This window comes from Neltuma alba, unplaced genomic scaffold (assembly GCF_004799145.2).
Source record: "Neltuma alba isolate B1F8T4 unplaced genomic scaffold, ASM479914v2 tig00012943_pilon, whole genome shotgun sequence".
In the NCBI taxonomy this organism is placed as follows: Eukaryota; Viridiplantae; Streptophyta; class Magnoliopsida; order Fabales; family Fabaceae; genus Neltuma; species Neltuma alba.
In genome coordinates, this window is record NW_021637308.1 from 61,866 (window position 1) to 74,827 (window position 12,962).

Sequence of the window (12,962 nt, forward strand, 5' to 3'; positions counted from 1 at the left end):
TGAAGGTCATGAAGCCCAAATAACACTCCCTCAATTAGAAACCCAGCAAGCCCTCCAGAATGTTCAAGGGATTTATAGCTCTAGAATGCTTACATGGAGGAGGACATGGATCATTCCTTGGATGATGACACGGATACATGCGGAGCTTAACGTGACATATGGAAGGCCACCCCGAAAACCACCATGGCATATAAGTCATTGGAGTATGAACACTTGGACCTTGAGAAAGATAAGAGCACGTTCTAAGAGCCCAAAAGGAGCATTTGAAGCCAATTCTCATGTTATTAAAGGCCCAACACAATTATATGTGCCTGGAGGAATCCATTAGAGCTATAATCTTTTAAATTGGGGCCCAAATGCATTTTGTTATGGATCATGGGAGTTTCAGAACGTGATTCAAATATATTCAAGCCCAAATGGATGCCTAAAAGGCCCATGCATGCTTATGGACGTGAATAGTAATTATGAAGATCCATTTGGAAGGTCCAAGAAGCATCAAGAAGACGTCTTTATGTATTAGTTATGGTTAATTTCGTTTTTTTAAGTTTCCATTTTTATTTGCATTAAATAAGGCCTTTTGGTCAAAGATTGCATAAGAATATTTTAGGTTAGTTTCCTATTTTTAGGTAGAAGCCTTTTTCTTCAAGAAAAGGTAATTTCCTATTTCCTTTAGCCTTAATTGGTGCCAACCAAGATAGTCAATCATCATTAAGGCACATTTATGGCATTTATGACCTAGGTTTTTTTTATTCTAGATTGTTCTTTTGCTGCCTATGTAAGGCTACGTTTTTTTGTAATTGGGGATCAGATTTGAATGAATGAATTTTAGAGAATTTTTATTTCTCTTGAGTGAGCTTTGCTTGCCGCCTCGTATTCTCGTGGGAATACTCGACTGTATCAAGGACTGATCATCCTTGTGGTGTCTCCATGGCTAGGGTTGTAAGAGACAGGTTCTCTTAAGGTCCTACCTTTGATCGTTCGTCTAGTTTCCTAACTTGTTTCTAGCCGATCCGTATCCGTACCTTATATCATTTGGTATTTGTGTTTGTGATATAGTTCATGTCTATAGTGGCGAGAACTTTGGTGGGAGATGAGAAAGAGAACTATGGTTATGTCAGTAGGCACATATTTTCACCCGAGTTCATATAAAAAATGGCCACTAATCCTCTTAGGTGGAGTGTGGAGAACCATGAACATGAAATCTTACCGGAGCACTTAGGATATACCATTAGAGACTGTGACTTTATATTTAGCCCCACCCTTTTCAATTACCATTGGTTCTGTTATGTGCTAGATGTCAGAACCATGAGTTTCTATGCCCTCAATTTATTGGTTGATAATTTGACTGTGTTAAGAATATAAAGAGAGGAAGAAGATGCAATCAAAACCGGAAAGAAACCAAAAAGTAAGCAAGGGGTTAGGAAAGGACAGATAGATCCTAAGCAATTCATCGCAAGAGGGATTGTATGCACAACTTTTCATTCATTCTATTACTTGTTAATGTGTTATGGTTGCTTGTCTACGTAACTGTCCTGGTTGTTAATATCTGCTGATTACTTGTCATTGGCTACTGTTAAGGTTGTTAATGCTTCCTTATAACTAGTCATTTACTATTGTCAAACCTATTTCTTTTTTTCTTTCTATTTTGTAGAAAGATTGTTTCTACCGAGTGTTCCATGTAGTAAAGCTAGCACTATTTGAGGAAGAGGACAAAATTGACAAGAATGTCATATAGGCAAAAGTTCATGTCCAATCTGACACATGAGTTGTGGGTTGTGCACTGCAAGTTTGCATGTTTGAGCTTTTGGGAGCTAATGTTCATTAACTAAAGTACTGGTTTTTCCTTTGCAGGGACTCTTGTGGGGTTCATGTTTTGAGCGGGTTACAAACATGGAATGGCACGGAGCATGGTGATGATGGCTACACAACGCCTAAGTACTCAACTCAAGAAATCCATGAATTGAAGGTTGGGTGCTTGTGGTGGCTTGTAACTCATCGGAACAACCTGCATGGTGATCAAGTGTTGTCTTTGCTACAAGAAAACCCTAAAGCAAGAGGAAGAAATAAACGATGAGCATAGATTGTATTTAGTTTTTTTTAGTTGACAGCATAATGGCTGCTGAATGTAAAGTTCAGATTTCATTTCGTTATTTCATCATGTAATGACAGCTGGATGTTTAGATATGTTAATATGTATTGACATCCAATATTGGTTATGAAGTTTTTTTTGTAATGGCATTCATGTGTTTTGACAAGACAGGAAATTCCTCTCTGCCACATCCATTTACAACCTCAACGGGGGTTACTAACAACCCCAACACAAGGGGTTAACAACCTGGGCAGTGCCCCTGACAACCCACTCTGCGAGGCACTACAGCTTGTAAATAGATTATATTGTTAGCACATATAACGATCTTAACAGCAAAAACTGGGAGCATTTTGAAGTCATTAACAGTTTTAACTGTCGACAATAGGATTACACTAGATTTTTACAATATAAGTTCATTTACAACCTCAACGGGGGATGTTCACAACCTAAACACAAGTGGTTAACAACCTGGACAGTGCCCTTGACAACTTTATATATCAGTAACATAATTCAGACTACCAATGACAACCTTTATAGAGTCTGGTGACAAGTCTATTATAACATATTCACAACTACATCAAAATACAGATATGATCTTATATCATATTAGAGCCAGATGTCATTTACTAGTTGATAGATCTATATACAATTTAACTACGCCAAATTGACAACCCATTCAAAAAAAACATACAGGTTGCATGTGTAGATAATGACGAACAACTTGAGGTGTGGGTTATGACATTTACAAAACAATTCTGTCACAAGCATTCACAAAAAGGAATATAAACAAGCCACCAACAAAGCTCAACTTGGATTGGGATTCTGGTAAGTCTTCACAGTGTGACCTAGCTCATGACATCTTCTAAAGTGGTAAAGTTTTTTGTTTTGAAATTGAAATTCAATCCTTCTTTTCTTTGGCCTCCTTGAGGATCTTTTAGTGATTGGTGGCTGTAAAAATGCTCCTGTCATCATTTGCATAACAGTGAAAGCTTAAGGACGTGGATAATCATGTGTCACAATTGGACTCATACTACTTGCATATATCTTCTCTTGGGCTGACAGCTTATAGCAATCATCTACAAATTCATAAACACTACCATAAAGTAGCTTTATGGCTACACATGCATGAACACAAGGTACCCTGCTCATTTGCCATGCTAAACAAGTGTATTTGTGTGTCGTGAGATCAATAGTGACACAAATTATTCTAGTAAGAGATGTATTATGAACTTGAACTCGGTTATCTCCATAATATACATAGTGTATATTCTTTGCTCTTGCTGCTTTTTCTTGCAACTTTAACTCAATATTTGACCCAACGCCATTTGTCCAATTTCCCGTTGCCATTTTGCTTGCAACCATCTTCTTCGCTAATTTCTCCATATGCTCATGTATGAGAGCTGACATATTGTGCTTCCTCTCCTTCAAAATCCAGGCTTTAAATGACTCCGCAACATTAATGGTGATGTTATCCCCTCATTTAAATGGAAATTTGCTGAAAGCTTATCGATCTATATCTCCTTGAGTCTCAACCCAATCAGCTAATTGTGGACAAAATGATCTAAGTTTTCCTATTGCAGCAACATATTCATCCTCAATCCTTGCGTAGGCGATTCCATCTAGCATTTTTAATGTGACCTCCTTTGAAGTACCTGAAACTCGTGTCCTGCCTCGGTTAATTTTTAAATAATGTGCACTAAAATTTTCTTTTACATGCCTATAGCAAAAAGCATGTCTCTTGCCACCAAATATTGTTTACACAGCACCTATAATGGCATTATTCTGATCTGAAACTATTATTGTCTCCACTAACCTTGTGATGTCTTTCACATTTTGGAGAAGCCAAGCCCAATCATCATATGTCTCCCCACTGACTATAGCATATACTAATGGAAACAGTTTATTATCCGCATCATATGCATTAGTTGAAATCAATAAGGACCACTTAGATGACATCCGTCTATATAGAGTATATTTCGACACCCTTCTAAAAATCCATTAATTGAGCATCCATAAGTAATGAGCACCCTCTCAAATCTGTTACTATCCAACCCTTCCCACCGAGCAATTGTGTTTGGATCAGTTTCAATAAGCCTTTCATAAATCTAGGGAATCACCATATATGAATCCTGTGCACGACCATGTATTTCCCTCAATGCTCTTTTTCTACCCTTGTATGCTTGACTATAATTCAGTCGCACCCTATATTCTCTATACAAATCTCTTCTAATTTCATTAACATTCTTGTCTATATTACACCTCAAAGAATCTATCATGATTGATGATGTTAAGTCTGACCTTCTAAAGTGAGATATAACCAAACTGTCCTATGCATAATGTACATGCTCACTTCTTAATGTTTTTATTATTAAGAACTCAGAATCTTGTCTTTGTCCCATTGAGTATGTACCTATGTACCATGGGCATCCCTCCACCATACACTTCATAATGATCTTTTGTTGATTGTTTTTCACAAATTTGTATGAAAACTTCTCAGCAATACTGTGCCTATATAGTGCTTACTTAAGGGCCACTGCATTAGGAAGAATTTGTCCTTCTCTAATAACCAAACACTTCCACTTTTTTGAATTCATTTCCAGAATTGGGGTTGGTATCATTTCTGAACCACATGGCAATGATAGTGGGTCTTCACTAACTATATTGGGTGGAGACATGGAGAATGCATCTGAACCTCCGAACAAGTCTTCCATCCTACATAACAAGATAGGTCATGGGGTCGTTAATGACAACCTTCAATCATTATAATAACAACTTATGCACAACAATTAACAATAGCTAACATTACTTCAAAATTTAAATAATATAACTTACACATGTTGCTCTTCTATTTGAACATCCCTTGTTAGTTGTGAATTTTGATCTCCATTTTCTCCTATATATACATGACCACTGTCACCATTAAAGTTAATCAAATGTTCCACTCTTTCATTATCTACAAGGTTCACAAATGTACACTTATCAAAGGTTACTGTGAATTTTATAACCATTCTATTACTTTCTTCTCCCATAATTGATGCTACCATTGTTCTAAATTCTTCATATGATGTGCCTTCCTTTATCATTCTTATTCTCACACCACCTCCAACATACTGTGTTTCACCTTCCACACCATTAATAAATTGTCCTCCTATATGGAGGTAACAAAACAAATGTTTTCCACTTGAAGTTGCCATCTTTCATATCAACCTGTCACAATCACTCGTTAATAACAAGTCATACAGTTATATTAACAACCTTCGATGAATCCATTAACAAGACATTTAACCATCGCATTACAGGAGTTATAGCAATAAAAATCTATTATTTTCCATTCATTTTCATAAGCAACACAGCATCAATGACTAAAAAACAGAGCATCATTCACTGAAAAACAGAACATTGCTTTATAACCCTAGCCACACATAACAAAACCACACCTAAGATGATTAAAATCACATATGACTAAAATAAGCCTCCCTTGATAGTTGTATTGAGTTGAATCACATCCTTAATACCCACACACCCACAACCAATCAACTTTTCAAACTAACATTACACTTGAGACTGGTTATGTACGAAAGAAGAGAAATGTTGTTAATGATGAGACCTAAAGAGAAGATGAAGAAAAATATAGCTTGCCTGCAATAATGGAGCACCAGCGCAGACCTCCGTTTCTTCTTTCAAAAGCTTCTCTTCCTCGTGCATGCTAACAACCTAGCGCACTAACTGAAGCTAATTAGCTTCTCTTCGTTTGTTTTTTTTTTCCTTTTTCAATAAGTGAGGGCAACTCGGTCATTTCACAAATTTAATTATTTGCTCTGAGGTCCCTGAGGACTTAGGAAGAATTTGGGGATTTTCAAGGACTTTATTTGAATTAATTCTGTTTTGTGGGACCTGTGTGTAATTTTCCCTTTAAATTTTACCCCCATCCCTTTTTATAAATAATATTCATCTTTAATATAAGATTTTTTAATTAATTTAATTAGATTAAAAAATTAGATAAGTTAGTTAATTATAAGAAATATGATATATTTTTTCTAAAACACTATAATAATATTTCTTAATATCCTTCTTCATTTACTTACTTGATTATGGTTGAGGAAGTATTCATAGGGATAATTTAAAAAAATTGATAAATATGAAAAATAGATTTTATATTTATGACCAAAATTAACTTAATAATTAGTACATATATTAAGGATCGGAGGAGTACTACACTTCATCACATAAATTTAAATATTAATTAAAATTAATCAAAAACAATAAAAAATAAATATATAGAAATTAAAAGCTCTTTACTCAAAATATCGTTATTTATAAAAAAAATGTATAAAAAATAAAATAAAATCATTATTATAATAAAAAGAATTTTTTTTTTTGGGGGGTTAAATTAAGGAGCGCGAGGTTCAATCACGCGACGTGATAGGGGACGCTACCTTGCTACGCCATCAAGCCAAAATTTCTAATTGCTAAAGGAGTTATAAGAAAAAGAGAATATGTGATAAAAAAAAGATGAGGGTTTAAAAATAAGATAATAAATATATCTACTATTAAAATAAATAATTAATATGAGTAAAATAAGAACTTTGTTATAAAAATTTAAAATAACTTACAAATATTACTTATATTTAAAGACAAAAGAGAATAGTGATTGTTGCTTACCAATGTCCCTTTTTATAAATAATATTAGACTTCATCACATAAATCAAAATATTGATTAAAATTAGGCAAAAACACTAACGATAATAAATATACAGAAATTAAAAGTTTTTAACTCAAAATATCACTATTCATTAAAAAAAGGTATAAAAATAAAATACAATAATTATTATAATAAAAAGATTTTTTTTTTCTTTGGTTCAACTAGGGAGTGCGAGATTCAATCACGCAACTTGATGGGGACCCCATCTTGCTTCACCGTCAAGCCAAAATTTAGAATCGCTTAACAAACCTATAAAAGAGAGAAAAAATGTGATAAAAAAGATAATAATTTAAAAATAAAATAATAAATATATTAAGTATTAAAATAAATAATTAATATGAGTAAAATAAGAATTTTGTTATAAAAATTTAAGATAACATACAAATATTATTTATATTTAAAAATAAAAAAAGTAATTGTTGTTTATTAAAAAAAAAAAAAAAAGAGGAATGTCTATCTCTCCTGGGGCCCGCACAGTGCCTCCGTTCATATCCCCACTCCAAAAATATCATTACTTTCCAGGCATGAGTCAAACTATACCTATCAGACACAGAAAAAAGAAAAACAGTGAGAGAACCCAACAGCTCGTTTACTTTTAATCTTTGGTCGAAATTTAGATCTGGGTCCTGACGTGGACATGGTGGGTCACCCCTTCCTGCCTTCTAGATATTGTGCATCAGTCAGCTTTTTCCGCCATTCAAGGGGGAAAAAATAAGGAAAAATTATAACGAGATTTTTAAAAAATAATTATAAAATAAATTTCATAAATTATATTTTTTGTTTTAAAATTTATTATTGCAACTATTTAGGAAAAATTACTAATAAAAACCTCTTAACATGTAAAATTACTTGAATTTAAAAAATAGTAAATAAGGACCCGATTCCATTTTTATAAATATGAAATCATAGTAAAATGTCCGAAATGTCCTTCAATCAAATGATAAGTTGACTATAGGAAGTGAAAAGTTCATTTTAGCGAATGACAACCTCAATAGACCAAGTCAAAATTTGGCTGAAGGATATTTTAGATATTTCACCCACATTTCATATTTGTAAAAGTGAGATCAGGTCCTTATTTATTATTTTTTAAATTCAGAGTTTTAAATCATAATTTACATATTGGGGTTTTTATTTGCAATTTTTCCAACTGTTTAAATTTTTATTAAAAAATTTTAGTAATTATTTTTTTTGTAAAACGTCATTGTAATTTTAAAAAAAAAAGACAAATTACTTCCTCTTGGAAGATGTGACGGCCAGCGGACTGGGATAAGCTTTTGAGGGGCCCAAGTCTAAAATATTGTTTGGGGGAATAAAGAAACAAAAAAGCGTCAGCCGGCAGTCCTAAGTCTAAAATATTGCTTTTATGGTAATTGTTTTAACTGTTGGACTACTGACCTGAGCGGTATTGCTTGCTCTAAATAACGTATTAAATGTAGGACAAAGTCCTAAGTCTGTGGGCAACCAAACGTCACCTTCTTGCTCTCTGAAAACACGTGTATGTATTTCTTAACCTGCTCATCAAGTCTCAATGTGAAATTTCTTAAATAAACTTTCATGAGAGACAGTTGATCATGTCAAAAATAATGTGAAATTTCTTAAAACAAAATTTCATGGGAGGCAGTCGATCGGCTCAAGTCTAACCCTATAAAATATATATATATATATATATATATGATTTATGACAGAATTCACCGCTTGAACATGGACCTCACGCACGCACACGCGTCTGTGCTAGTTGAGTTTTAGGAGGTGTTTGAATGGAAACCAAACCATAATTTCAAAAGTACTTTTATAATTTACGAAGTAAATATGTGGAGGAGTTTGTTTCGTTTTGCGGAAAAGTATTTCTGAGAAGCACTTTTAAAGGTTGCCAAACACTCCTTTTAATGAATCTTTAAACTTTTATCGCAAAATTTAGTACATATAATATTCTTTTATACAAATAATTATATAAACACATGTATATTATTAGAAACTAAAAATAAATTATATGATAATTTTAATTTTAACTGTTGATATGAAAAAATAATTTTTAAATTTTTCTTTTACTATTTTTTTATAATGTTTTATTTCTTCTAAAAATTATTTTTAATATAATATTAATTTCAAATGAAACTAATTTTGAATTTTAATATAATATACTAGTATTATAAGTTTCATGAAATTTCATTGAGCTTTCGGTCTGATGCTGCTCGGATTTTAAAAAAGGTCTAAATGAAGTAATTTGGACGATTAAATGATAGGAAATGGCTTTGAAAAGGTCATAAAATTGTTACTTGATGCTTATTGATGGTTAGTGGCTTGGTTTCAAGCTCTATGTAAATTTTTGGAGGGCCATTTTCCCTAGCTATAACTAGGTTCTTTGAATCTGAAGAGAACATGAACATGTGCAAAAACATAATAAATTTATAATATTATATATTCTTTGAACTTGCAATATATAGTTTTGTAATAGACAAACATATTTAATTGAGTGGGAAAAAAATGAAAGCAACATATAATTAATTAGGAGCAAAATTGAAAAAAAAAAACATTAAATGGTCAAATCCAAATTGTAGCTTATGAAAAAATAAGACACTTGAAAGATTGGATGCTTTTATTTTCAATTAAAGTATTGCGGGAATACGTTAGGAAGACAACAAATCTAAAATACAAATAGAAAGCCAATTTTTTTTTTAAAAAAGGGTAGAAATGTATTTAATACTCTAATATTATTTTTTACTGTATCTAATATCCTGATTTTGTTTATAATACATCCAATACTCTAATCTTATTTTTCTAGTATATTTAGCACCCTGATGTTATGTATTTAGTTATATCCATCACTTTAATCTTTAGAGTATTGGATGTATAAAAAAATAAGATTAAAGTGCTGAATATCTCGTAAAAAAAATTAGGATATTGGATACTCCTAATAAGCTTGGATCTAGCAACAGAGATCTTGTTCGCAATGAAATAACGTTAAAATACAATTTTCTCAGAATGTCTCATTATTCCTCACGAAATACTACCAAAACCTTTGGGAGCTAGCTATAAACTTATATTAAGGACCAAGTACTATAAAAATGTGCTTAGACTACTAAAAGAAACATCCAGTCACCGAAAATGGGAAGTTTTGAAATCATAAATCCATCCATAAACAAATACACCTCGCACTAGGCAAGAGTCTGATGACTTCTGTTTGCTACGAAGCAGCAATACCAAAAACATAAATATTTATATATATTTTTGCAACTAAGTGATACCAATCAAATCTCACTCGGTTCTATCAATTTATTTAAAAGGTAAAATACAAATTTGTTCTAAAAGTTTTTAGAAATATTGGATACTTGAAATTCTTTTGAGGTAAAATACAAATTTGTTCTATCAATTTGTTCTAAAAGTTCTATAATTATTGAAAAGGTGTGATTCTGAAGAAGAGGACATAATAGGTGTGTGAAAGAAGGTAGTGGATTAGAGGGAAGAGAGAGAATGAGAGCACTAGAGAGAGACAGGATGAACATGAGGGGGTTACAGCCAACGGTGACATTCCGGCAAACGCTGATCATGAACAATCAAAAGATGTTGATATGCTAAGAAGAAATATAAAGAAAATGCTTGTTGGAGAGAGTGACACTCTCATGGCCGATGGCGATGGAGTGGATACACAAGAAAATGGTCAATCAAGAGATACGAAATTGGATGATGGAGGGAAGAACCAAAATAGGTGGGAGCAAAAGAAACAGGGTAAAACACAAATCTCGTACAAGTCAAAACTTGTTGGACAGGAAGAGAAAGTCCTTGACTAATCTCAAGAAGAACAGATGGAGGAGTGGTTAAGAGAAGAAGAACAGATGGCACTGGATATCTCTCCAGAACAGAAAAAACTGATGGAGGGGTTGCCAAGCCTCAATATGAAAAATGAGAGATTGAAGGAACTGTGCAAACCATGGAGAAATGCCCTGATCATTACTCTGCTAGGAAAAATCACAAACCTTCAGATGATGACAGATAGGATACGTTGGCTTCTTAAGTCGTCAGACTTCGAACTGATCAACCTTCCGAATAACTATTTTGTCTTTCGAATAGCAGAATAGAGCCTTTGCAGGAGGTTACTATTTGATGGGCCATGGCTTATACAAGGTCACTACTTAGCGGTTCAACGATAGAGTCCCAATTTTAATTCTTATTGTAACCAACTCAAAAAGGTTGCAATCTGGGTTAGAGTCCCCACTTTGCCTATGCACATTTACTCAGAGGACTGCCTTATGGAGTTGGGCAATCTGATTGGGAAAGCCTTAAAGTTCGATATGAATACCTTAGTCCACTGTGATAAGCAAAGAACATTCGTGGAACGGGGTAAATTCACGAGAGTCAGTGTAGAAGTTGATCTGACTAAGCCACTTCAATCGAGATTCATTATTCGGAAGAGGATATTCACAGTAGCATATGAAGGACCTAAAGTAATCTGCTTCCAGTGTGGTAAATATGATCATAAGAAAGAAGAATGCTCCCTAGCAAGAACGACTCAGAGTGGAACAATGGAGAACAACCCACCGAAGAAGAAGATGCAGTCACCGAAAAATACAACAAAAGCAACGCAGCCTTTGGTCAATGTGCCAGGAGTTACTTACAAGGAGCAGTACGGAGAGTGGATGGTTACCCAAAAAACCTTTAGACAAAGACTGGGGAGACGAGAGGCAAAACGAAGAAATGCAAATATCCCTGCAGGTGTAAATAAGTCAACTGCTTCTGACAAAAAGAAAACTACTGGCACACAGTTTGAAGTACTCCAAGAGGAGATGATAGAGACCCCAACAATGGCGAGTAGTACTACAAACAAGAAAAAGGAGCCTGCAAAAGAATGGAGGAAAAAAGCAGGAAAAGAACCTAGTACTGAAGAGGCAAGAGAACGGTTGCAAAATCAACAACATATGAACCGAAGCTACTTTGTTTTTGGTGAAACAAGTATGAGAGGGACAGAAATCTTAGGAATGAAGGAGCTGGCAAATAAGTGTGATGAAGAAAGAGAAAAATTAGGGGATAATAAGAAGGGCCTTACAAAAGAGAATAAACAAGGCAATGCCCAAATAAAAAGCCCACAGAAGGAGTAGTCTCGACGAGAAAGGAAACTGATTGGGCTTAAAAGAAGCCAAGCCTCTAGGCCCAAAATTGTCTCCCCGGTGCTAAAGAGAAAATTTGTAGTCAGGCTTAATCAAATAGTCATTGGGTCTATGAGTAGTAAAGGGCCAACAAACTTGAATGCCCATTTTGAGCAAGCCCAAACAACATTAATGACAGGACAAGAAGAGAAGATAGAACTGGAAATTCCATCAATGAAGGAAACCACACAAAACTTACAGGAACATCGTGTGACCAGGGATTAAATGGTGAGATCACTAAAGAAGCCTCCTGATCTGGTGAATATGGACGGAGAGAGTAATCCTGAAACTCAGAATGAGGAAGCAAATGATATGTGGTTCGAAACTTAGGATGATGTTAAGGACGAGTTGCAAAGCGGAATGAGCGAGTTGGTAGCAGACCTCTGGTCCCACTAAGGAGGTATGCCTACCCTTCTTCTCCTTTGGTTTATCATGAATATTGTTGCTTGGAATTGTAGAGGAGCTGCCTCAAGATCCTTCCTGTTGAGAGTAGGGGATTTAACCAGAGGAAAGAAGATTGATCTGCTTGTTTTGTTTGAGACTCGTGTTAGTGGGAGAAAGGCTGATAGAGTTATAAGGAAAATGGTTTTAATAACTGGATACATTTAGAGTCCACAGGCTTCACAGGGGGTATTTGGGTATTATGGAATGAAGAAGAAAATAAGGTGGAGTTAATTACTTCCACAACCCAATTACTCCATGTTAAGGTGGAGAATAAAATTGATAATTTTTTGGTCCTGCTATCCTACATTTATGTTGAACCTTGTTGCGTCTTGAGAAGAAAACTTTGGTCAGACCTTGTGAATTTGAGCCTCAATGTGAATGATCCGTGGCTTGTAATAGGTGACTTCAACGCCTATTTAAGACATGATGATAAAAGAGGTTGGGCAGGTGTAAATATTCTGTCCATGAAACAGTTTGAAGAATGCATCCAAGAATCGCAATTAGTGGAAGTAGAAAGCGTAGGAGAGAAATGAAGGGAATTGAAAGACGCGCAACGGAAAATAAATTTAAAATTTTCAATTCCTTA

General features: G+C 34.3%; 1 protein-coding gene across 1 annotated transcript; it reads left to right on the plus strand.

Annotated features, from left to right (window-relative positions):
• The first annotated feature begins 11,038 nt into the window (after positions 1-11,038).
• Positions 11,039-11,884, plus strand: LOC114732899 (uncharacterized). Its single transcript, XM_028920277.1, has one exon. The coding sequence runs from the start codon at positions 11,039-11,041 to the stop codon at positions 11,882-11,884; it is 846 nt and encodes a 281-aa protein (XP_028776110.1).
• The last annotated feature ends 1,078 nt before the right edge of the window (positions 11,885-12,962 follow it).